This window comes from Oncorhynchus mykiss, chromosome 31, assembly GCF_013265735.2.
Source record: "Oncorhynchus mykiss isolate Arlee chromosome 31, USDA_OmykA_1.1, whole genome shotgun sequence".
Lineage (NCBI taxonomy): Eukaryota > Metazoa > Chordata > Actinopteri > Salmoniformes > Salmonidae > Oncorhynchus > Oncorhynchus mykiss.
The window spans coordinates 26,893,518-26,920,825 of record NC_050571.1 but is presented as its reverse complement, the minus strand read 5'-3'; the positions used below and the strand labels follow the sequence as shown (position 1 = coordinate 26,920,825).

Genomic DNA, 27,308 nt, shown 5'->3' with positions numbered 1-27,308 from the left:
AGTTATGTGTAGACAAGGTTAACGAGTTGCTGAGTGTGTACCATTGGGGCGAGGAAGGCATGACTACTATGTGCGTGTGCACATGCATGTATGTGTGCCTGTTAACATATGAGTGTGTGTAGATGTGCATTTACCTGTAGTGACATGTACATGTAGGGTAAACTACAGACCTCAGCACTAGTCTGCAGACCTCTATCCTATCAGTCATCAGACCTCTATCATATCAGTCATCAGACCTCTATCCTATCAGTCATCAGACCTATATCCTATCAGTCATCAGACCTCTATCCTATCAGTCATCAGACCTCTATCCTATCAGTCATCAGACCTCTATCCTATCAGTCATCAGACCTATATCCTATCAGTCATCAGACCTCTATCCTATCAGTCATCAGACCTCTATCCTATCAGTCATCAGACCTATATCCTATCAGTCATCAGACCTCTATCCTATCAGTCATCAGACTTCTATCCTATCGGTCATCAGACCTCTATCCTATCAGTCATCAGACTTCTATCCTATCAGTCATCAGACCTCTATCCTATCAGTCATCAGACCTATATCCTATCAGTCATCAGACCTATATCCTATCAGTCATCAGACCTATATCCTATCAGTCATCAGACCTATATCCTATCAGTCATCAGACCTACAGTGCCTTGCGAAAGTATTCGGCCCCCTTGAACTTTGCGACCTTTTGCCACATTTCAGGCTTCAAACATAAAGATATAAACCTGTATTTTTTTGTGAAGAATCAACAACAAGTGGGACACAATCATAAAGTGGAACGACATTTATTGGATATTTCAAACTTTTTTAACAAATCAAAAACTGAAAAATTGGGCGTGCAAAATTATTCAGCCCCTTTACTTTCAGTGCAGCAAACTCTCTCCAGAAGTTCAGTGAGGATCTCTGAATGATCCAATGTTGACCTAAATGACTAATGATGATAAATACAATCCACCTGTGTGTAATCAAGTCTCCGTATAAATGCACCTGCACTGTGATAGTCTCAGAGGTCCGTTAAAAGCGCAGAGAGCATCATGAAGAACAAGGAACACACCAGGCAGGTCCGAGATACTCTTGTGAAGAAGTTTAAAGCCGGATTTGGATACAAAAAGATTTCCCAAGCTTTAAACATCCCAAGGAGCACTGTGCAAGCGATAATATTGAAATGGAAGGAGTATCAGACCACTGCAAATCTACCAAGACCTGGCCGTCACTCTAAACTTTCAGCTCATACAAGGAGAAGACTGATCAGAGATGCAGCCAAGAGGCCCATGATCACTCTGGATGAACTGCAGAGATCTACAGCTGAGGTGGGAGACTCTGTCCATAGGACAACAATCAGTCGTATATTGCACAAATCTGGCCTTTATGGAAGAGTGGCAAGAAGAAAGCCATTTCTTAAAGATATCCATAAAAAGTGTTGTTTAAAGTTTGCCACAAGCCACCTGGGAGACACACCAAACATGTGGAAGAAGGTGCTCTGGTCAGATGAAACCAAAATTGAACTTTTTGGCAACAATGCAAAACGTTATGTTTGGCGTAAAAGCAACACAGCTGAACACACCATCCCCACTGTCAAACATGGTGGTGGCAGCATCATGGTTTGGGCCTGCTTTTCTTCAGCAGGGACAGGGAAGATGGTTAAAATTGATGGGAAGATGGATGGAGCCAAATACAGGACCATCCTGGAAGAAAACCTGATGGAGTCTGCAAAAGACCTGAGACTGGGAGGGAGATTTGTCTTCCAACAAGACAATGATCCAAAACATAAAGCAAAATCTACAATGAAATGGTTCAAAAATAAACATATCCAGGTGTTAGAATGGCCAAGTCAAAGTCCAGACCTGAATCCAATCGAGAATCTGTGGAAAGAACTGAAAACTGCTGTTCACAAATGCTCTCCATCCAACCTCACTGAGCTCGAGCTGTTTTGCAAGGAGGAATGGGAAAAAATTTCAGTCTCTCGATGTGCAAAACTGCTAGAGACATACCCCAAGCGACTTACAGCTGTAATCGCAGCAAAAGTTGGCGCTACAAAGTATTAAATTAAGGGGGCTGAATAATTTTGCACGCCCAATTTTTCAGTTTTTGATTTGTTAAAAAAGTTAGAAATATTCAATAAATGTCGTTCTACTTCATGATTGTGTCCCACTTGTTGTTGATTCTTCACAAAAAAATACAGTTTTATGTCTTTATGTTTGAAGCCTGAAATGTGGCAAAAGGTCGCAAAGTTCAAGGGGGCCGAATACTTTCGCAAGTCACTGTATATCCTATCAGTCATCAGACCTCTATCATATCAGTCATCAGACCTCTATCCTATCAGTCATCAGACCTCTATTCTATCAGTCATCAGACCTCTATCCTATCTGTCATCAGACTTCTATCCTATCAGTCATCAGACCTATATCCTATCAGACCTCTATCCTATTAGTCATCAGACCTCTATCCTATCAGTCATCAGACCTATATCCTATCAGTCATCAGACCTCTATCCTATCAGTCATCAGACCTCTATCCTATCAGTCATCAGACCTCTATGCTATCAGACCTCTATCCTATCAGTCATCAGACTTCTATCCTATCAGTCATCAGACCTATATCCTATCAGTCATCAGACCTCTATCCTATCAGTCATCAGACCTCTATCCTATCAGCCATCAGACCTCTATCATATCAGTCATCAGACCTCTATCCTATCAGTCATCAGACCTATATCCTATCAGACCTCTATCCTATCAGTCATCAAACTTCTATCATATCAGTCATCAGACCTATATCCTTTCAGACCTCTTTCCCATCAGACCTGTATCCTATCAGACCTCTATCCCATCAGACCTATATATCCTATCAGACCTCTATCCTATCAGACCTCTATCCCATCAGACCTATATCCTATCAGACCTCTATCCCATCAGACCTATATATCCTATCAGACCTCTATCCTATCAGACCTATATCCTATCAGACCACTTTCAGTCATTGAACTACATAAAGAGACACCTAAGACAATACAGCATTGTAGCAACACATGACGTCACAGTCATCAGACCTCTATGCTATCATACCTCTATGCTTTCAGACCTCTATGCAATCAGATCTCTATGCTATCAGACCTCTATGCTATCAGACCTCTATGCTGTCAGACCTCTATGCCATCAGACCTCTATGCCATCAGACCTCTATGCTATCAGACCTCTATGCTGTCAGAACTCTATGCTATCAGACCTCTATGCTATCAGACCTCTATGCTATCAGACCTCTATGCTATCAGACCTCTATGCTGTCAGACCTCTATGCTATCAGACCTCTATGCTATCAGACCTCTATGCTATCAGACCTCTATGCTATCAGACCTCTATGCTGTCAGACCTCTATGCTATCAGACCTCTATCCTTTCAGACGTGTCGTAGAGCATCCTGATGAGACCGGGATAGATGGTTTAGATATCAGCAGTGTGTCATAGCCGGGCTCCCGAGTGGCGCAGCGGTCTAATGCACTGCATCTCGGCACAAGAGGCGTCCCTACAGAACCTGGTTTGATTCCAGGCTGGTATCACAACTTGCCATGATTAGGGGTCCCATAGGGTGGCGCACAATTGGCTCAGCGTCGTCAAGGTTTGGCCAGGGTAGGCCGTCATTGTAAATTAGAATTTGTTCTTAACTGACTTGGCTAGTTAAATAAAGGTTAAATAAAAATAAATGAATAGCCTGTAATGATATGATGAAGGAGAGATGGTTCAGAGATCAACAGTGTGTTATAGTCAGTAATGATATGATGAAGGATAGATGGTTTACATACTAGATCAGCTACTCTGATAAAGTAGGCCAGTTAACATGTTATCACACCGGGTAACGAGACCATTGTTTAACTCTCATAAGAGTTGCGTGTTAAAAGCCGAAGACTTTTTCCAGGAAATAAAACAGACGGTAAAACCACCCAAACGTTACATGTGATGTAATTCTGTTTCCCTTCCTGTCTGTCTGTGATTGGATTAGAGAGGAAAGAAGCGTGGTCATGCGGTTGCTTTGCTGATCTCCTGTTGACTTCTAACTACCTAATTCACACTCCCTTTCCAGTGCCCTCTGGCATAGTTCTGAATCAAAGTGTTTCTGCCCCTTGTGTCGTCGAGTCGTTTCCTCTGACCTTGTCTAGCTCTCAGTACAAACACACAATGCTCCCCGATTCCTCCTGGTGCTCGGGTTTAAATCTGCTTCCATTCTGCCGGTGCTGTCAGAATTCCCAGTTTTCCAGGATTAGGGTGTCCGTTAAACACGTGTCAGTGATAATTCCACTTTGTTGCTTGGGTAATGCGAATAGCGGGAAACGTCTTAACGGTGCCATGAAAAGTGGATTTGTAAAAGCAGAGCTGAGAGAAAGAACAAACGGGGACGTCAGTCTCAGAGGAGTGGTTGACTTGTGCCACTTCTTTCCACTCTACTCCTCTCCATTCTGTCTCTTTGGCCTCTCTTTTTTTCCTATATTTTTCTCTTTCTGGGATATTTTTTTTCCCTTTCTCACAGCATTGTCACTCTTTCTCTCCTTGTGTATTCCCCATCCTAAATCTTTGTTGTGTCCATCTCCTTCCTCATATCTACTGTCTCCCCTCCTTCATATCTTCTGTCTCCCCTCCCTCTTCATATAAACTGTCTCCCCTCCCTCTTCATATATACTGTCTCCCCTCCCTCTTCATACAGTTGAAGTCAGAAGTTTACATACACCTTAGCTAAATACATTTAAACTCAGTTTTTCACAATTCCTGACATTTAATCCAAGTAAAAATTCCCTGTTTTAGGTCAGTTAGGATCACCACTTTATTTAAAGATTGTGAAATATCAGAATAATAGTAGAGAGAATGATTTATTTCAGCTTTTATTTCTTTCATCACATTCCCAGTGGGTCAGAAGTTTACATACACTCAATTAGTATTTGGTAGCATTGCCTTTAAATTGTTTAACTTGGGTCAAATGTTTCGGGTAGCCTTCCACAAGCTTCCCATGATAAGTTAGGTGAATTTTAGCCCATTCCCACTGACAGAGCTTGTGTAACTGAGTCAGGTTTGTAGGCCACCTTGCTCGAACACCCTTCTTCAGTTCTGCCCACAAATTGTCTATGGGATTGAGGTCAGGGCTTTGTGATGGCCTCTCCAATACCTTGACTTTGTTGTCCTTAAGCCATTTTGCCACAACTTTGGAAGTATGCTTAGGGGTCATTGTCCATTTGGAAGACCCATTTGCGACCAAGCTTTAACTTCCTGACTGATGTCTTGAGATGTTGCTTCAATATATCCACATACTTTTCCTCCCTCATGAAGCCATCTATTTTGTGAAGTGCACCAGTCCCTCCTGTAGCAAAGCACCCCCACAACATGATGCTGTCACCCCCGTGCTTCACGGTTGGGAAGGTGTTCTTCGGCTGGCAAGCCTCCCCCTTTTTCCTCCAAACATAACGATGGTCATTATGGCCAAACAGTTCTATTTTTTTCATCAGACCAGAGGACATTTCTCCAAAAAGTACGATCTTTGTCCCCATTGTGCAGTTGCAAAACCGTAGTCTGGCTCTTTTATGGCAATTTTGGAACAGTGTCTTCTTCCTTGCTGAGCGGCCTTTCAGGTTATGTCGATATAGGACTTGTTTTACTGTGGATATAGATACTTTTGTACTCGTTTCCTCCCGCATCTTCACAGGGTCCTTTGCTGCTGTTCTGGAATTGATTTGCACTTTTCTCACCAAAGTACGTTCATCTCTAGGAGACAGAATGCGTCACCTTCCTGGGCAGTGTGACGGCTGCCTGGTCCCATGGGGTTTTTGCTTGCGTATTATTGTTTGTACAGATGAACGTATAGTTTGTTAACAAGAAATATGTGGAGTGGTTGAAAAACTAGTTTTAATGACTCCAACCTAATTGTATGTAAACTTCTGACTTCAACTGTATAAACTGGCTCCCCTCTCTCTTCATATATTCAATACAATTCAATGGGCTTTATTGGCATGGGAAACATGTGTTAACATTGCCAAAGCAAGTGAGGTAGATAATATACAAAAGTGAAATAAACAATACAAATTAACAGTAAACATTACACATACAGACATTTCAAAACAATAAAGACATTACAAATGTTATATTATACATATATATATATATATATATATATATATATATATATATATATATACAGTGTTGTAACAATGTACAAATGGTTAAAGAACACAAGGGAATATACAGTGCCTTGCGAAAGTATTCGCCCCCCTTGAACTTTGCGACCTTTTGCCACATTTCAGGCTTCAAACATAAAGATATAAAACTAATTTTTTTTGTGAAGAATCAACAACAAGTGGGACAAAATCATGAAGTGGAACGACATTTATTGGATATTTCTAACTTTTTTAACAAATCAAAAACTGAAAAATTGGGCGTGCAAAATTATTCAGCCCCCTCAAGTTAATATTTTGTAGCGCCACCTTTTGCTGTGATTACAGCTGTAAGTCGCTTGGGGTATGTCTCTATCAGTTTTGCACATAGAGAGACTGAACATTTTTCCCATTCCTCCTTGCAAAACAGCTCGAGCTCAGTGAGGTTGGATGGAGAGCATTTGTGAACAGCAGTTTTCAGTTCTTTCCACAGATTCTCGATTGGATTCAGGTCTGGACTTTGACTTGGCCATTCTAACACCTGGATATGTTTATTTTTGAACCATTCCATTGTAGATTTTGCTTTATGTTTTGGATCATTGTCTTGTTGGAAGACAAATCTCCGTCCCAGTCTCAGGTCTTTTGCAGACTCCATCAGGTTTTCTTCCAGAATGGTCCTGTATTTGGCTCCATCCATCTTCCCATCAATTTTAACCATCTTCCCTGTCCCTGCTGAAGAAAAGCAGGCCCAAACCATGATGCTGCCACCACCATGTTTGACAGTGGGGATGGTGTGTTCAGCTGTGTTGCTTTTACGCCAAACATAACGTTTTGCATTGTTGCCAAAAAGTTCAATTTTGGTTTCATCTGACCAGAGCACCTTCTTCCACATGTTTGGTGTGTCTCCCAGGTGGCTTGTGGCAAACTTTAAACAACACTTTTTATGGATATCTTTAAGAAATGGCTTTCTTCTTGCCACTCTTCCATAAAGGCCAGATTTGTGCAATATACGACTGATTGTTGTCCTATGGACAGAGTCTCCCACCTCAGCTGTAGATCTCTGCAGTTCATCCAGAGTGATCATGGGCCTCTTGGCTGCATCTCTGATCAGTCTTCTCCTTGCATGAGCTGAAAGCTTAGAGGGACGGCCAGGTCTTGGTAGATTTGCAGTGGTCTGATACTCCTTCCATTTCAATATTATCGCTTGCACAGTGCTCCTTGGGATGTTTAAAGCTTGGGAAATCTTTTTGTATCCAAATCCGGCTTTAAACTTCTTCACAAGAGTATCTCGGACCTGCCTGGTGTGTTCCTTGTTCTTCATGATGCTCTCTGCGCTTTTAACGGACCTCTGAGACTATCACAGTGCAGGTGCATTTATACGGAGACTTGATTACACACAGGTGGATTGTATTTATCATCTTTAGTCATTTAGGTCAACATTGGATCATTCAGAGATCCTCACTGAACTTCTGGAGAGAGTTTGCTGCACTGAAAGTAAAGGGGCTGAATAATTTTGCACGCCCAATTTTTCAGTTTTTGATTTGTTAAAAAAGTTTGAAATATCCAATAAATGTCGTTCCACTTCATGATTTTGTCCCACTTGTTGTTGATTCTTCACAAAAAAATACAGTTTTATATCTTTATGTTTGAAGCCTGAAATGTGGCAAAAGGTCGCAAAGTTCAAAGGGGCCGAATACTTTCGCAAGGCACTGTAAATAAGCATAAATATGGGTTGTATTTACAATGGTGTTTGTTCTTCACTGGTTGCCCTTTTCTTGTGGTAACAGGTCACAAATCTTGCTACTGTGATGGCACACTGTGGAATTTCACCCAGTAGATATCGGAGTTTATCAAAATTGGATTTGTTTTCGAATTCTTTGTGGATCTGTGTAATCTGAGGGAAATATGTCTCTCTAATATGGTCATATATACTGTCTCCCCTCCCTCTTCATATATACTGTCTCCCCTCCCTCTTCATATATACTGTCTCCCCTCCCTCTTCATACATACTGTCTCCCCTCCCTCTTCGTATATACTGCTCCCCTCCCTCTTCATATATACTGTCTCCCCTCCCTCTTCATATATACTGTCTCCCCTCCTCTTCATATATACTGTCTCCCCTCCCTCTTCATATATACTGTCTCCCCTTCCTCTTCATATATACTGGCTCCCCTCCCTCTTCATATATACTGTCTCCCCTCCCTCTTCATATATACTGTCTCCCCTCCCTCTTCATATATACTGTCTCCCCTCCCTCTTCATATATACTGTCTCCCCTCCCTCTTCATATATACTGTCTCCCCTCCCTCTTCATATATACTGTCTCCCCTCCCTCTTCATATATACTGTCTCCCCTCACTCTTCATATATACTGTCTCCCCTCCCTCTTCATATATACTGTCTCCCCTCACTCTTCATATATACTGTCTCCCCTCACTCTTCATATATACTGGCTCCCCTCCCTCTTCATATATACTGTCTCCCCTCTCTCTTCATATATACTGTCTCCCCTCACTCTTCATATATACTGTCTCCCCTCTCTCTTCATATATACTGTCTCCCCTCACTCTTCATATATACTGTCTCCCCTCTCTCTTCATATATACTGTCTCCCCTCTCTCTTCATATATACTGTCTCCCCTCACTCTTCATATATACTGTCTCCCCTCTCTCTTCATATATACTGTCTCCCCTCCCTCTTCATATATACTGTCTCCCCTCCCTCTTCATATCTACTGTCTCCCCTCCCTCTTCATATATACTGTCTCCCCTCTCTCTTCACATATGTCTCCCCTCACTCTTCATATATACTGTCTCCCCTCTCTCTTCATATATACTGTCTCCCCTCCCTCTTCATATATACTGTCTCCCCTCCCTCTTCATATATACTGTCTCCCCTCCCTCTTCATATCTACTGTCTCCCCTCCCTCTTCATATATACTGTCTCTCCTCTCTCTTCATATATGTCTCCCCTCACTCTTCATATATACTGTCTCCCCTCTCTCTTCATATATACTGTCTCCCCTCCCTCTTCATACATACTGTCTCCCCTCACTCTTCATATATACTGTCTCCCCTCCCTCTTCATATATACTGTCTCCCCTCCCTCTTCATATATACTGTCTCCCCTCACTCTTCATATATACTGTCTCCCCTCCCTCTTCATATATACTGTCTCCCCTCACTCTTCATATATACTGTCTCCCCTCACTCTTCATATATACTGGCTCCCCTCCCTCTTCATATATACTGTCTCCCCTCTCTCTTCATATATACTGTCTCCCCTCACTCTTCATATATACTGTCTCCCCTCTCTCTTCATATATACTGTCTCCCCTCACTCTTCATATATACTGTCTCCCCTCTCTCTTCATATATACTGTCTCCCCTCTCTCTTCATATATACTGTCTCCCCTCACTCTTCATATATACTGTCTCCCCTCTCTCTTCATATATACTGTCTCCCCTCCCTCTTCATATATACTGTCTCCCCTCCCTCTTCATATCTACTGTCTCCCCTCCCTCTTCATATATACTGTCTCCCCTCTCTCTTCATATATGTCTCCCCTCACTCTTCATATATACTGTCTCCCCTCTCTCTTCATATATACTGTCTCCCCTCCCTCTTCATATATACTGTCTCCCCTCCCTCTTCATATATACTGTCTCCCCTCCCTCTTCATATCTACTGTCTCCCCTCCCTCTTCATATATACTGTCTCTCCTCTCTCTTCATATATGTCTCCCCTCACTCTTCATATATACTGTCTCCCCTCTCTCTTCATATATACTGTCTCCCCTCCCTCTTCATATATACTGTCTCCCCTCTCTCTTCATATATACTGTCTCCCCTCCCTCTTCATATATACTGTCTCCCCTCCCTCTTCATACATACTGTCTCCCCTCCCTCTTCATATATACTGTCTCCCCTCTCTCTTCATATATACTGTCTCCCCTCCCTCTTCATACATACTGTCTCCCCTCCCTCTTCATATATACTGTCTCCCCTCCCTCTTCATATATACTGTCTCCCCTCCCTCTTCATATATACTGTCTCCCCTCCCTCTTCATACATACTGTCTCCCCTCCCTCTTCATACATACTGTCTCCCCTCCCTCTTCATACATACTGTCTCCCCTCCCTCTTCATATATACTGTCTCCCCTCCCTCTTCATACATACTGTCTCCCCTCCCTCTTCATATATACTGTCTCCCCTCCCTCTTCATATATACTGTCTCCCCTCCCTCTTCATACATACTGTCTCCCCTCCCTCTTCAAGTGATCCAACATGTTTTCAGCACTTTGATTTCCATGACTGATCAAAAGGTATTTTCTCATGGACTTCTCTTGTCCCCCTGCAGCAGACATACAGTGAGAAATATGTTTCGAACATCAAGTCACAATACAATCACAGTATTGAATCGCAATACATATGGGCACACAAGTATCATGATAATATCGTATTGTGAGGTCCCTGGCAATTCTCAGCCCTAGTAGATCGAGAGGCTAGAAATGTTTGAACAATTTAAACACATTTGTGAAGCATGCATTAAATTATTCCTCTTCTATTGCCATGGTCACAAGGAGATGTATGGCTGAAGTTGTCAACCCTGTTACGGTCAACCCTGTTACGGTCAACCCGGTTACGGTCAACCTTGTTACTTTATTAGGCACTTAATAGGCACTTACTACAGTCCTTTACAAACATTTTATTTAACCTCTTGACAGTAGAGGATGCCTGGTTGCTCTTCAAAAGCACTTTCCTCTCCATCTTATATAAGCATGCCCCATTCAAAACATGTAGAACTAAGAACAGATATAGCCCTTGGTTCACCCCAGACTTGACTGCCCTTGACCAGCACAAAAACATAATGTGGCGTTCTGCATTAGCATCGAATAGCCCCCGCAATATGCAACATTTCAAGGAAGTCAGGAACCAATATACTCAGTCAGTTAAGAAAGTGAAGGCTAGCTTTTTCAAACAGAAATTTGCTTCCTGTAGCACTAATTCAAAAAAGTTTTGGGACACTGTAAAGTCCATGGAGAATAAGAGCACCTCCTCCCAGCTGCCCACTGCACTGAGGCTAGGAAACACTGTCACCACCAATAAATCTATGATAATCGATCATTTCAAAAAGCATTATTCAACGGCTGGCCATGCTTTCCACCTGGCCACCTCTACCCCAGCAAACAGCTCTGCACCCTCCTCAGCATCTTGCCCAATTCCCTACCCCCCCCCCCCCCCCTGCGCTTCTCCTTCACCCAAATCCAGAAAGCTGAGGTTCTGAAAGAACTGCTAAATCTGGATCCCTACAAATCAGCTGGGCTAGACAACCTGGACCATCTCTTCTTAAAATTATCCACCGAAATTGTTGCAACGTGTATTACTAGCCTATTCAACCTCTTTCGTATCGTCTGAGATCCCCTAAGATTGGAAAGGGGGAGACACTCTAGACCCAAACTGTTATAGACCTATATCAGTCCTGCCCTGCCTTTCTAAAATCTTTGAAAGCCAAGTTAACTAACAGATCACTGACCATTTCAAATCCCACCGTACCTTCTCTGCTGTGCAATCTGGTTTCCGAACTGGTCATTTGTGCACCTCAGCCACGCTCAAGGTTCTAAACGATATCATAACCGCCATCGATCCACCTCTACGCAGACAACACCATTCTGTATACATCTGGCCCTTCTTTGGACACTGTGCTAACAAACTTCCAAATGAGCGTCAACGCCATACAACACTCCTCCCGTGGCCTCCAACTGCTTTCAAATGCTAGTAAAACTAAGTGCATGCTCTTCAACCGATTGCTGCCCGCACCCACCCGCCCGTCTAGCATCACTACTCTGGATGGTTCTGACCTAGAATATGTGGACAACTACAAATACCTAGGTGTCTGATTAGGTTGTAAACTCTCCTTCCAGACTCACATTAAGCATCTCCAATCCAAAATTAAATCTAGAATTGGCTTCCTATTTCGCAACAAAACATCCTTCACTCATGCTGCCAAAATACAGTACCCTCGTAAAACTGACTATCCAACCGATCCTTGACTTCGGTCCCCAACACTCTACTCAGCAAACTGGATGTAGTCTATCACAGGGCCAACTGTTTTATCCCCAAAGCCCCATATACTACCCACCACTGCGACCTGTACGCTCTCGTTGGCTGCATATCCGTCGCCAAACCCACTGGCTCCAGGTCATCTATAAGTCTTTGCTAGGTAAAGCCCCACCTTATCTCAGCTCACTGGTCACATAGCAACACCCACCCGTAGCATGCGCTCCAGCAGGTATATTTCACTGGTCACCCCCGAAGCCAACACTTCCTTTGGCTGTCTTTCCTTCCAGTTCTCTGCTGCCAATGACTGGAACGAATTGCAAAAATCTCTGAAGCTGGAGTCTTGTATCTCCCTCTCTGACTTTAATAAGGATAGCCCCCCTTTTTCCCCCCATTTTCGCCGAAAATTACATACCCAAATCTAACTGCCTGTAGCTCAGGCCCTGAAGCATGGAAATGCATATTCTTGATAAAATTTGAAAGGAAACACTTTGAAGTTTGTGGAAATGTGAATTGAATGTATACGAATATAACACAATAGATCTGGTAGAAGAAAATACAAAGAAAAAACAACCATTGTTTTTCTACCACCATCTTTGAAATGCAAGAGATAGGTCACAGTTCTAGCCATCTCTCTGGTTGTAATTCCGATAGTGTCCAAAAGATGGCAGCAGTGTATGTGCAAAGTTTCAGATGGATAACTTGAAGTATGAGCGAACTACAAGACTTTTAGTGTGAAGTCCCCAGGTACATTAGGGCACATCGTGAAGGAGGTATTCACATTCATATTATATTTTTCTGCAAGAATATAATCAAATCGGTATACTTGGACTTTAATTTAACTTTCCAAGTATTAGTAGCCATATTATAAGATCAACATTTGCAAATAACCAGTTTTCATAACTTCATAACTCTGAGTATCCTTATAAATGTTGTCCAAAATGAAAAGGCATGCTGTCGTACAAGGTTAGTAGCTACATTTTACGACATATACATGGTTTCTGGATACTCCCGTAAAGTCCAGCTCATTGGCTATCTATCTAGCTTTGTTTGACCCCAATTGGTGCTTATTTGACACAGATACAGTCGTTCAAGTGATGACAGCCTGCTTCATCGGCATGCCAAGAAGGCGTCGCTCTCTGACCAATGATGGTGTCCTATAGGATATACTACACCCCTAATGATATAGTGAAGTCTTGTTACCTTCTAGGATCTCTGAAAAATACATACAAATGTGATTTGACTTTTTGAAACAACTTGTAGGGTGAGATTTTCACAGATTCTTTTCTTTGCAAATTGAACGAGTGGAAATACAAAATCGATCGTGCATGCTATATGGACCCTTTTAGGATATGAAAAAGGATTTTATCTAACAAAACGACACTTCGTATTATCTCTGGGACCCCTTGGATGATAAATCAGAGCAATATTTGAAAATGTAAGTACACATTTCACCTTCAGAGGTGAATTTATCAAACCTATCGTGGTGAAAAAAAGTGTTTTGTTGTTTGGAGCTCTCCTCAAACAATAGCATGGCATTTTTTCGCAGTAATAGCTACTGTAAATTGTACAGTGCAGTTATATTAACAGGAATTTAAGCTTTCAGCCGATATAAGACACTTATATGTATCAAAATTTGTTGTTTATCTAAAATCTGCGATCTTGACATAACGCTCAGCATGATTTACAACTGTCCTGTTGATGGAACCCCAATCCTTAAGTTAAGCATCAGCTGTCCGAGCCTGTACACAGCCAATCTGTAAATAGCACACACGACTACCTCATCCCCATATTATTACTTATCCTCTTGCTCTTTTCCACCCCAGTATCTCTACATGCACATCATCATCTGCACATCACTACGCCACGCCCATGGATGTTAGTTTCTTCTCCTCAATGAGTCTGGATCTGAGTACCTCCCCAACCCTTTACCGAACGCGAACACATTCAGGGCCGTCTGATTGGTCCAGAAACCGATGGGTTGGGTCAGAGTCAGAACACGCGTAGGTAAAGCGGTGGGTTGAAAAATCCTCGTTTGCTTTGATACTCTGCTTGGTTAGAGATCATCCAATCACTAATGACTTTGTTTTGTACAACACCCCTCGCGCCCCTCGTTCCCACAAATGACTTCAATTATGGCAGTCTCAGGCTAAAGTATGTAGCGAATGACAGAGCAGCGGAAGAATTGAGTGTGAGTCATCAGACTAGGGTCTTTAGCCCCCTTAGAGAACTGTAATGTATGTTGGACATGTGACTTACATACAGGGCACCAATGAAATGTAGCATACACACACACACACACCACATTGGTTAATGCATGCATCTGGCATGACAGCAAGGCTTTTGATGATGCATGTGTTGGGGAGATGTCCATGTACGTGATTCAATTTTTATGTTGAAAGTGGAAGGTTTTCCACGAAGAACTACAGCGAGAGGTGAAGCTTTGGGAACGGCTGAGTTATTATTTTATAAAGTGGAGAAGGCTGAGAAACCCTTTCAAACTGCTTCCAAAGTCTCTCTCTCTCTCTCTCTGCAGACCAGAGCTCCTCTGCATTATTCAGTCCTATCTGAAGAAGTGGGTCAAGGCCTCCCACACCAAGGCTGGTCCTAGAGGCCCACACAGTACTGTAAACTGCCTGCATACCTCCTAATATGTATGAAGGAGGCCGGTATTACAAAAATACGTTAAGGCTGCACTGCTATCTTATATATCTGTCTATTGAGAAAGAGTGACACAGCCGTTCTGTGGATGATTAGGCTGTCAGTAAGAAGCATGGTGTGCCCGGGTTTAGATTTCTGTGTAAATGGAGATTTGCTGGGTGTCTTCAGCGAGTCATTGTGTAGATGAGTATCTGGCCGAGAGAGCTGGGTTTTGTACAGCTGTGTACTCTGTCTCTCTTGTTCAGAACACGATGGGAGTTTGTCTTTTTAATTTCCGCAGGGGAGAGAGATGCACGCATGGTAGCATCCCAGACAAATTTAATACCTGAACCACGGATATAGTTTATGTGCTGTGTGTCTGAGAGTCAATGTATTTATCAAGCAATATGTGGTTTTGTGGGTGGTTGAGAGAATGTGTATTTATCAATTGATATGTGGTTTGTGGAGGTGGGTGAGAGTGTGTGTATTTATCAAGCAATATGTGGTTTTGTGGAGGTGGTTGAGAGTGTGTGTATTTATCAATTGATATGTGGTTTGTGGAGGTGGGTGAAAGTGTGTGTATTCATCAATTGATGTGTGGTTTTGTGGGTGGGTGAGTGTGTGTATTTATCAAGCGATATGTGGTTTTGTGGGTGGGTGAGAGTGTGTATTTATTAAGCGATGTGTGGTTTTGTGGGTGGGTGAGACTGGGTGTATTTATCAAGCGATATGTGGTTTTGTGGAGGTGGGTGTATTGTGAGGAGAATCTAATCATCTCATCTCTAGTCGAGAGCCAGGGTTTAGAAAGGAACTAAAGGACAAATCCCCCTCTCCTGGTCAAAGGCTGAACTAACTCAATCACTGTGTGTGTGTGTGTGTGTGTGTGTGTGTGTGTGTGTGTGTGTGTGTGTGTGTGTGTCAATGTTCAGTGATGTACTATGCTGACGCTGAGTGCGTGTTCAGAGAGGTATTGATGGCTATTGCTAATGTGTTTCTCGTCTGTATTGTTTAGCTGGAGGAAGGGGGTTCTGGCCCATATCCTGTTCACTCACACACAAACATGTGCGTGTGCTCTTTACACATATATGTGCATGTGTAACAGTGATTAAATGCGTTGTGAATATCACCCAGTTTAAATACAGTATGTACAGTTGAATGCAGCATGGCTGCATTCTTGGCAATTCCGGACACATTTCTCTGTTTTTCCCTGCAAGCCTAACAGACGTGGGGTGGCAGATCATATTGTTTGTGCGCTACAAATGTTTGTTGTGTTTCTGTTTTGGATACAGATGAGAAGTGAAACGTTAAGGCAGGATCCCCGAAGTCGCCCCCAGTCTCTCTCACACACACAACCCAGAAAACTAACGGTATAGTAAAATCCCTGATTATACGTGTTTCAATGTCGTCTTAGTCTCTCTCTATACGTGTGTAATAGTGTGTCACTGACAGTGTTTGTACATAATAGATGCCTATTCTGTCCTCGTGGGCTCCCTGTCCTCGGTTCATGGTAGTGCTCTTTAGAATGGGGAGATGAGGGAGGGGTAGGGGAACTGGGAGGGGGGGAGCATGTGTGTCACGGTGGGTGAAAGGGGGGAGGTAGCGAAGCAGTTATGCTGTGGGGCTCTTACCCCTCCGAAGGTGGCCCCAAGGGGACTGTGATTCTATCGGACACCGCCTGTGTCCCAGACACTCTTTGAGAGCAAATCAAAGAGCTTTTTATAGGCGTGTGAGGTCTGGACAGCCTATCAGAGTTATTTTTGCTGATGCTTATTGTGTGGATACCCAATCAACAGCCAACCATGGCCTTGGTTTTGATAGCATGGTTGTTTTCCTCTAACACAGGTCATTCCTCTGTCTCGTACACTACTAATCCAGACACTACTAAACTATTAACCCAGACACTACTAAACTACTAACCCAGACACTACTAAACTACTAACCCAGACACTACTAAACTACTAACCCAGACAATACTAAACTACTAACCCAGACACTACTAAACTAGTAACCCAGACAATACTAAACTACTAACCCAGACACTACTAAACTACTAACCCAGACAATACTAAACTACTAACCCAGACACTACTAAACTACTAACCCAGACAATACTAAACTACTAACCCAGACACTACTAAACTACTAACCCAGACAATACTAAACTAGTAACCCAGACAATACTAAACTACTAACCCAGACAATACTAAACTACTAACCCAGACAATACTAAACTACTAACCCAGATACTACTAAACTACTAACCCAGACAATACTAAACTACTAACCCAGACACTACTAAACTACTAACACAGACAATACTAAACTACTAACCCAGACACTACTAAACTACTAACCCAGACAATACTAAACTACTAACCCAGACAATACTAAACTACTAACCCAGACAATACTAAACTACTAACCCAGACAATACTAAACTACTAACCCAGATACTACTAAACTACTAACCCAGACAATACTAAACTACTAACCCAGACACTACTAAACTACTAACCCAGACAATACTAAACTACTAACCCAGACACTACTAAACTACTAACCCAGACACTACTAAACTACTAACCCAGGCAATACTAAACTACTAACCCAGACACTACTAAACTACTAACCCAGACAATACTAAACTACTAACCCAGACACTACTAAACTACTAACCCAGACAATACTAAACTACTAACCCAGACACTACTAAACTAGTAACCCAGATAATACTAAACTATTAACCCAGACACTACTAAACTAGTAACCCAGACACTACTAAACTAGTAACCCAGACAATACTAAACTATTAACCCAGACACTACTAAACTAGTAACCCAGACACTACTAAACTACTAACCCAGACAATACTAAACTATTAACCCAGACACTACTAAACTACTAACCCAGACACTACTAAACTACTAACCCAGACAATACTAAACTACTAACCCAGACACTACTAAACTAGTAACCCAGACACTCGCATGCATGCTGACTTCCAATTAGATTCAGCTCTGCAGCTTCAATAACACACTGTCGTCTGTTGACTTCAGAAATGATAGTTTGCTTGGTCTTTTCCGAGAGGTCACATTTCCTTATGCACAGTTATTCTGATATGAAAGATGATCGCTGTAGCATTACGTTAATGTCTTTATATCAATTTGACATAAGCCATGAAGGCACGAAGGTAGACAACAGTGTGATTTCAGCCATGGTAAGATGCTAGTTTTCATCCAGTTATTTTGCTGTCACAGTGCAGTAGCTAATTATGTGAGTCCAAAGCATTGTGGGCATTGTGCCATTGTTTTCCATGTGAGTGTTGTGTTTGGTTACTCGGTCTGTATCTATATCTGCCGGGTGTGTGTGTGTGTGTGCACGCTGCATATTGCTGTGGCCTGGTTTTCATCTAGTTCCTTCCTATGACTCTGGTCCCGCCCCTGTCCTACTTATCCAGGAACGAGGGGGACACAGATTTGGAAATAAATGATTAAGTACTAGTTGGATTAAATACTGGGAGCGATTCATCGTGTGTGTGTGTATGTGTGTGTGTGTGTGTGTGTGTGTGTGTGTGTGTGTGTGTGTGTGTGTGTGTGTGTGTGTGTGTGTGTGTGTGTGTGTGTGTGTGTGTGTGTGTGTGCATATGATGTTTAAAATCTCCTCAAATCTATCTCTGAATAATTTGAGGTTATGGAAAATGTATTTAAGGAATAGGCAATTGGCCATGTGATGTTACACAAGTTGTGGGTTTCTTTTGCATGACTTCCCATCTTTACACATTTCTCTCTGCTCTCATTTCTCCATCCCTCTCTTCCTTCTTTCTTTCCCTTTCAGCTCTCTTCCACTTTCTCTCTCTCCCTCACTCCCTGTCTCTCCCTCGTTTTCTCTCCACCTCTCTCATTCTCTTCCACTTTCTCTCTCTCCCTCACTCCCTCCTCTCTCTCTCCCTCACTCCCCGTCTCTCCCTCATTTTCTCTCCACCTCTCTCATTCTCTTCCACTTTCTCTCTCTCCCTCACTCCCCGTCTCTCCCTCGTTTTCTCTCCATCTCTCTCATTCTCTCCCATTTTACTGTATTTCTCACTCACCGTCTCTCACTCGTTTTCTCTCCACCTCTCTCATTCGCTCCCAGTTTACTGTATTTCTCCCTCCTCCTTTCTCTCTCTCGTTCTCTCACTTGCCTTCCACTCTCTCCCTTCCTCCTCTCTCCATCCCCCCTTCCTCCTCTCTCTCTCTCTCTCTCCCTGCCTTCCTCCTCTCTCTCTCCCTCATTTACTCCTCTCTCTCTCCCTCCTTTCCTCCTCTCTCTCTCCCTCCTTTCCTCCTCTCTCTCTCCCTCACTTCCTCCTATCCTTCTCCGTCCTTTCCTCCTCTCTCTCTACCTCCTTTCCTCCTCTCTCTCTCCCTCCTTTTCTCCTCCCTCTCTCTCTCCCTTCCCACTGTACCACAGTAGCTTTGTCAGTAGCGTAATGCTGCAGTAGGGTGGGGTTTTATTGATAGCATTATTATAACACACTCCTGCATAGTCTGTCTGTTACACAAGCCTACAGAGGACTTTAATAGTATTCCTGTTACACAAGCCTACAGAGGATTGTAATAGTCTGTCTGTTACACAAGCCAACAGAGGACTGTAATAGTCTGTCTGTTACACAAGCCTACAGAGGACTGTAATAGTCTCTGTTACACAAGCCTACAGAGGACTGTAATAGTCTGTATGTTACACAAGCCTGCAGAGGATTGTAATAGTCTCTGTTACACAAGCCTACAGAGGACTGTAATAGTCTGTCTGTTACACAAGCCTACAGAGGACTGTAATAGTCTGTCTGTTACACAAGCCTACAGAGGACTGTAATAGTCTCTATGTTACACAAGCCTACAGAAGACTGTAATAGTCTCTATGTTACACAAGCCTACAGAGGATTGTAATAGTCTCTATGTTAGACAAGCCTACAGAGGACTGTAATAGTCTCTATGTTACACAAGCCTACAGAGGATTGTAATAGTCTCTATGTTAGACAAGCCTACAGAGGACTGTAATAGTCTCTATGTTACACAAGCCTACAGAAGGCTGTATCTCTGCTGCACTGATCTTACAGCAGGAAGCACACACAGAGGAGGCATACAGCTGTAGAAAACGGGTCACTATGTGCTACAGAAAGGGTTTGTCTTTGTCTGTTCTTGTCCATAAGGGAGGCATGGTACTAAAGAGATGCATCACATAGGTGTATGGCATAGATGCTGCTCCCTATACTGTGCTTACCATAGCAATACATAGACAACGTGGTGTGTGTCTGTATCAGTATCTGTCCTCATAAAGGGATATGGTCACTGTACGGTCTGTGTTACCACAGATAGGGGGAGGTCTCTGGAGCCTTGGCCCAGTGAGGGTGCAGGGAGCTGGGCAGGCCGAGTGAGAAGGTCAGACTCTCTGTGGGGGTGTGGTGACGGAGATGGGAGCTGCTAGCTCTCACAGTGAATATGCTGTTGAGCTACACTATCAATGCATGAGCAAGCCAGCAGCAACCCTGTGTGTGTGTGTGTGTGTGTGTGTGTGTGTGTGTGTGTGTGTGTGTGTGTGTGTGTGTGTGTGTGTGTGTGTCTGTGTGTGTGTGTGTGTGTGTGTGTGTGTGTGTGTGTGTGTGTTTCTTTGGGTGTCACATCGTGGGGAGTATGCTTTGTACTCACTGCTCAGAGATGACAGGGCAGTGTGAATATGAACAGAAGCAGATAGGAATCTCTGAATAGGAGAGCTGTGCAGAAAGCAGGAGGAGATCCATAAAGACTTGTGTTATCATTCATGCTCTCAGCTGCCTTTGAATAATAAGCCTTCAGCCATGTGTGTGTGTTGCTGTGTGTTTCTGTGTGTGCATTTGATTGTGTGTTTGAGTGTGTGTTTGAGTGTGTGTGCGCATGTCCTCAGCCCCCGCTCCCTCATGGTGAGGTGTGGTTACCACGGAGACCAGAGAGCTGTGCAGAAGGAGGAGAGGAGGAGGAGAAACTCGCTTGTTCTGCTAACAGAGCTCCCCACCCCTCCTTCATGTGCTAACACAGACCCACTCTCTCACCCACTAACACCCCCACTAACACCCCCACTAACACCCCCACTTACACCCCCACTAACACACCCACTAACACCCCCACTAACACCCCCACTAACACCCCCACTAACACACCCACTAACACACCCACTAACATACACACTAACATACACACTAACATACACACTAACATACCCACTAACACCCCCACTAACACCCCCACTAACACCCCCACTAACACACCCACTAACACACCCACTTACACCCCCACTAACACCCCCACTAACACACCCACTAACACCCCCACTAACACCCCCACTAACACACCCACTAACACACACACTAACATACACACTAACATACACACTCAAGCAGAAACATACACACTAACACACACACACACTAACACACACACTAAAACACACACTAACATACACACTCAAGCAGAAACATACACACTAACACACACACACACACACTAACACACACACTAAAACACACACTAACATACACACTCAAGCAGAAACATACACACTAACACACACACAGAGAGAGAGTAAATGCCCATTCACTCAACAGTATGAAACAATGGGTTTTTGTTAAAAAATAAATAAACATGAGTAGGCTACTCATCCCCCTTCTCCTCCCAGACACGCTCTAATTTCAAGACGCACAGGTGCACACACACACGCACATATGCACACACACACAAGCACACACACACACATAGGCTACACACATCAACACCCTCGAAAAATGCACCCTCACCCTTCTTGCTCCCTCTCTCTCCCTGCCTCTCCTGGTTAATAAGACAGACAGACAGACAGACAGACAGACAGACAGATCATACCCCATTTATCTACAATCAGGAAGCGAACATTCGGTCTCTTTATTTACCAACCGTTTACTAGTTATTAATAATGTAGAGCATTCGGTTATCATACCCTCTGGACATGTTGCATAATGAGGAATAGTCGGGGTGATTCCATGCAGCAGAATTCCAGTGTAATTGAGGAGACTGAATATTCATGTATGTGTGTATTTGTGTAGGGGTGTTTGTGTTTTTGCTTGTGTGCAAGCCTCCTGTCCTTCTAATTGTTTCATTGCCCCCTCTGCGGATCCTCCCATCCCAGCATTATGGTGAGCAAACAGAGGAGGAAATGATGCCGTTGGTCTATGACATCCGCATATTTCACACCTCAGAGGAATAATTAGGAATGATCAATTTCACACCACATGTCCCTACTGAGCATGCTCTATTTGAGGTCTGACTCCACTGAGAGTGGGTCAGTGGGAGAGATGGATATGGCCAGATATGGGTCAGCTAACATTTACTTAAAGAGCAATGATAGTATATAGCTAACGTTACGGAAAAGACAGAGACAGCGAGGCACCTTGATGAGACCATGCTGCCTGCCTTTCCCTCAGATGACCACTCAAACCATGAACTTTCTAATGACTGTCCATCTCATGATGTCTGGATGTCATGATGTAATGTCATTATGTTATGACGTCATGATTTTAGGATGTTATGATGTCTTGATGTATGATGTCTGGATGTCATGATTGTAATGGTTTTCCTCCTCCTCTTCGTCTGAGGAGGAGAAGCGAGAAGGATCGGAGGACCAAGACGTAGCGTAGTTCATGTTCAACATGCTTAATGAAAGACGATAACGTGAACACTACACAAATACAAAATAACAAACGTGGCAAAACCCAAAACAGTCCTATCTGGTGCAGCGAACACAAAGACAGGAAACAACCACCCACAAACCCCAACCCAAAACAGTCCTATCTGGTACAGAGAACACAAAGACAGGAAACACCACCCACAAAACCCAACACAAAACAGTCCTATCTGGTGCAGAGAACACAAAGACAGGAAACACCACCCACAAACCCCAACACAAAACAGTCCTATCTGGTACAGAGATCACAAAGACAGGAAACAACCACCCACAAACCACAACACAAAACAGTCCTATCTGGTACAGAGATCACAAAGACAGGAAACACCACCCACAAAACCCAACACAAAACAGTCCTATCTGGTGCGGAGAACACAGACAGGAAACAACCACCCACAAACCCCAACCCAAAACAGTCCTATCTGGTGCGGAGAACACAGACAGGAAACAACCACCCACAAACCCCAACACAAAACAGCCCTATCTGGTGCAGAGAACACAAAGACAGGAAACAACCACCCACAAACCCCAACACAAAACAAGCTACCTAAATATGATTCCCAATCAGAGACAATGACTAACACCTGCCTCTGATTGAGAACCATATCAGGCCATACATAGAAACGGACAAACTAGACACACAACATAGAATGCCCACCCAGCTCACGTCCTGACCAACACTAAAACAAGGAAAACACAAAAGAACTATGGTCAGAACGTGACAATGATGTTATGATGTCACGATGTTATGATGTCATGATGTTATGATGTCTGGATGTCATGATGTTATGATGTCATGTAATGATTTTATGATGTTTTGATGTCATGATGTTATGATGTCTTGATGTCATGATGTTATGATGTTATGATGTCATGATGTTATGATGTTATGATGTCATGATGTGATGTTGTTAGGATGTTATGATGTCATGATGTTATGATGTCTTGATGTCATGATGTTATGATGTCATGATGTTATGATGTCTTGATGTCATGATGTTATGATGTTATGATGTCATGATGTTATGATGTTATGATGTCATGATGTGATGTTGTTAGGATGTTATGATGTCATGATGTTATGATGTCATGATGTTATGATGTCTTGATGTCATGATGTCATGATGTTATGATGTTATGATGTCATGATGTTATGATGTCATGATGTGATGTTGTTAGGATGTTATGATGTCATGATGTTATGATGTCTTGATGTCATGATGTCTTGATGTCATGATGTTATGATGTCATGATGTTATGATGTCTTGATGTCATGATGTTATGATGTTATGATGTCATGATGTGATGTTGTTAGGATGTTTTGATGTCATGATGTTATGATGTCTTGATGTCATGATGTCATGATGTTATGATGTCATGATGTCATGATGTTATGATGTCTTGATGTCATGGTGTTATGATGTTATGATGTCATGATGTTATGATGTTATGATGTCATGATGTGATGTTGTTAGGATGTTATGATGTCATGATGTTATGATGTCTTGATGTCATTATGTTATGATGTCATGATGTTATGATGTCTTGATGTCATGATGTTATGATGTTATGATGTCATGATGTGATGTTGTTAGGATGTTTTGATGTCATGATGTTATGATGTCTTGATGTCATGATGTCATGATGTTATGATGTCATGATGTCATGATGTTATGATGTCTTGATGTCATGATGTTATGATGTCTTGATGTCATGATGTTATGATGTTATGATGTCATGATGTGATGTTGTTAGGATGTTATGATGTCATGATGTTATGATGTCATGATGTTATGATGTCTTGATGTCATGATGTCATGATGTTATGATGTTATGATGTCATGATGTTATGATGTTATGATGTCATGATGTGATGTTGTTAGGATGTTATGATGTCATGATGTTATGATGTCTTGATGTCATGATGTTATGATGTCATGATGTTATGATGTCTTGATGTCATGATGTTATGATGTTATGATGTCATGATGTGATGTTGTTAGGATGTTTTGATGTCATGATGTTATGATGTCTTGATGTCATGATGTCATGATGTTATGATGTCTTGATGTCATGGTGTTATGATGTTATGATGTCATGATGTTATGATGTTAGGATGTCTTGATATCATGATGTTATGATGTCTTGATGTCATGATGTTATGATGTCTTGATGTCATGATGTTATGATGTCTTGATGTCATGATGTTATGATGTCTTGATGTCATGATGTCATGATGTTATGATGTCTTGATGTTATGATGTTATGATGTCTTGATGTCATGGTGTTATGATGTTATGATGTCATGATGTTATGATGTCTTGATGTTATGATGTCTTGATGTTATGATGTCTTGATGTTATGATGTCATGATGTTATGATGTTATGATGTCATGATGTTATGATGTCATGATGTCATGATGTTATGATGTCTTGATGCCATGATGTCATGATGTTATGATGTCTTGATGTTATGATGTTATGATGTCATGATGTGATGTTGTTAGGATGTTGTTTTTCTAAACCACTTTTCTTTTTTTGTGCTTTAAAGCGCTTTGAGATTTTTTGAAAGTGTTGTATAAGTTGATGACATTATATGAAGGCACTTACCCTCCTGACACAATTAAATAACCACGAGGCAGGGCTATATTGGAATGTTGATAGGTCACTAAGTGCTGAGTAGATATGAAATCCCTTTTCCCTGGTGAATGACTACAACGCCACAACACATACTCATTATTGTCTTTCAGACACTTGTGCATCTGAAAGTGTGGGATATGAAAGCATCTCTTCCGCTTGAGTTTCCTTTGTTAAGGGAGTGTAGTTCAGCTGTGTCTTCGTACACTTTACAGTGGCAAGAAAAAGTATGTGAACCCTTTGGAATTATCTGGATTTCTGCATGAATTGGTCATAAAATGTGATCTGATCTTCTAAATCACAACAATAGACAATAGACAAACATGCTGCGGTGAAACTATTAACACAAACTATTGTATTGTTCTTGTCTATATTGAATACATTATTTAAACATTCACAGTGTATGTTGGGAAAAGTATTTGAAGGAGTATTTGAACCCCTTGGCTAATGACTTCTCCAAAAGCTAATTGTAGTCAGGCGACACTTAACCTGGAGTCCAATCAATGAGACGAGATTGGAGATGTTGGTTAAAGTTGCCTTGCCCTATAAAAAACACTCACAAAATTTGATATTGCTATTCACAAGAAGCATTGTCTGATGTGAACCATGCCTCAAACAAAAGAGATCTCAGAAGACCTAAGATTAAGAATTGTTGACTTGCATAAAGCTGGAAAGGGTTACAAAAGTATCTCTAAAAGCCTTGATGTTCATCAGTCCACGGCAAGACAAATAGTCTATAAATTGAGAAAGTTCAGCACTGTTGCTATTCTCCCTAGGAGTGGCCGTCCTGCAAAGATAACTGCAAGAGCACAGCGCAGAATGCTCAATGAGGTTAAGAAGAATCCTAGAGTGTCAGCTAAAGACTTACAGAAATCTCTGGAACATGCTAACATCTCTGTTGACGAGTCTATGATACATTAAACACTAAACAAGAATGGCGTTCATGGGAGAGCACCATGGAAGAAGCCACTGCTGTCCAAAAAAAACATTGCTGCACGTCTGAAGTTTGCAAAAGTGCACCTGGATGTTCCACAGTGCTACTGGCAAAATATTCTGCGGACAGATGAAACTACAGTTGAGTTGTTTGGAAGGAACACACAACACTATGTGTGGAGAAAAAAAGGCACAACACACCAACATCAAAACCTCATCCCAACTGTAAAGTATGGTGGAGGGAGCATCATGGTTTGGGGCTGCTTTGCTGCCTCAGGGCCTGGACAGCTTGCTATCATCGTCTGAAAAATGAATTCCCAAGTTTATCAAGACATTTTGCAAGAGAATGTTAGGTTATCTGTCCGCCAATTGAAGCTCAACAGAAGTTAGGTGATGCAACAGGAAAACGACCCAAAACACAGAAGTAAATCAACAACATAATGGCTTCAACAGAAGAATATAAGCCTTCTGGAGTGGCCCAGTCAGAGTCCTGACCTCAACCCGATTGAGATGCTGTGGCATGACCTCAAGAGAGCAGTTCACACCAGACAAGAATATTGCTGAACTGAAACAATTTTGTAAAGAGGAATGGTCCAAAATTATTTGTGCAGGTTTGATCCGCAACTACAGAAAACGTTTGGTTAGTTGCAATATTTGGTAAAAAAAAAGTGGCCCATATAGTGCAGCCCGTGTGTGTGTGTGTGTGTGTGTGTGTGTGTAGCAGAGAGAGCAGTACGTACGTGCAAGAATGACTAATTCTTGTGCATGTAGGCCCATACTGTTATGTGTCTGCTCTGGTCTCTCCCATTGTGACCTAGAAATCCTCTGATGGGGTCAGACCTGCCTAGTTATTATTTCTATTGGGCATAGGGAGAAGAAGATTATGACTTCGGAATATGATGATGATTAATATTTCAAATCATCTTTCATGTTTCCAACTGAATGGAAATGGGACAAGAGCCTCTGCACCCAGGGCCTAATCCTTGGATTATACATAACCAAACGTCCGTAAACTCCTAACCACTGTCTCTGTGGAGATACAGGGTAACATACAAAAAAATACACCAAAATACCCAGAAATCTGTTGAAAGAGCAGACCACAACCGGTCCTGCATCAATGAGCAGGAAAACAATTATGCCCATCAGCTTGTGTGTGTGTGTGTGTGTGTGTGT

At 42.3% G+C, this 27,308-nt stretch overlaps 1 protein-coding gene across 4 annotated transcripts in view; it reads left to right on the top strand.

The window, feature by feature from the left end:
- The window catches only part of LOC110504859 (protocadherin alpha-C2), a 187,298-nt gene that overhangs the window by 54,607 nt on the left and 105,383 nt on the right, over nucleotides 1-27,308 (top strand). For 3 of the 4 annotated variants that reach the window (XM_036969644.1, XM_036969643.1, XM_036969642.1), the window contains exon 2: nucleotides 16,130-16,207. The exons of the other annotated variant lie outside the window; for it this stretch is intronic. In XM_036969644.1, the coding sequence (XP_036825539.1) occupies nucleotides 16,130-16,207 (78 nt within the window). The remainder of the gene's footprint in view (nucleotides 1-16,129; nucleotides 16,208-27,308) is intronic. 4 annotated transcript variants of the gene reach the window in all.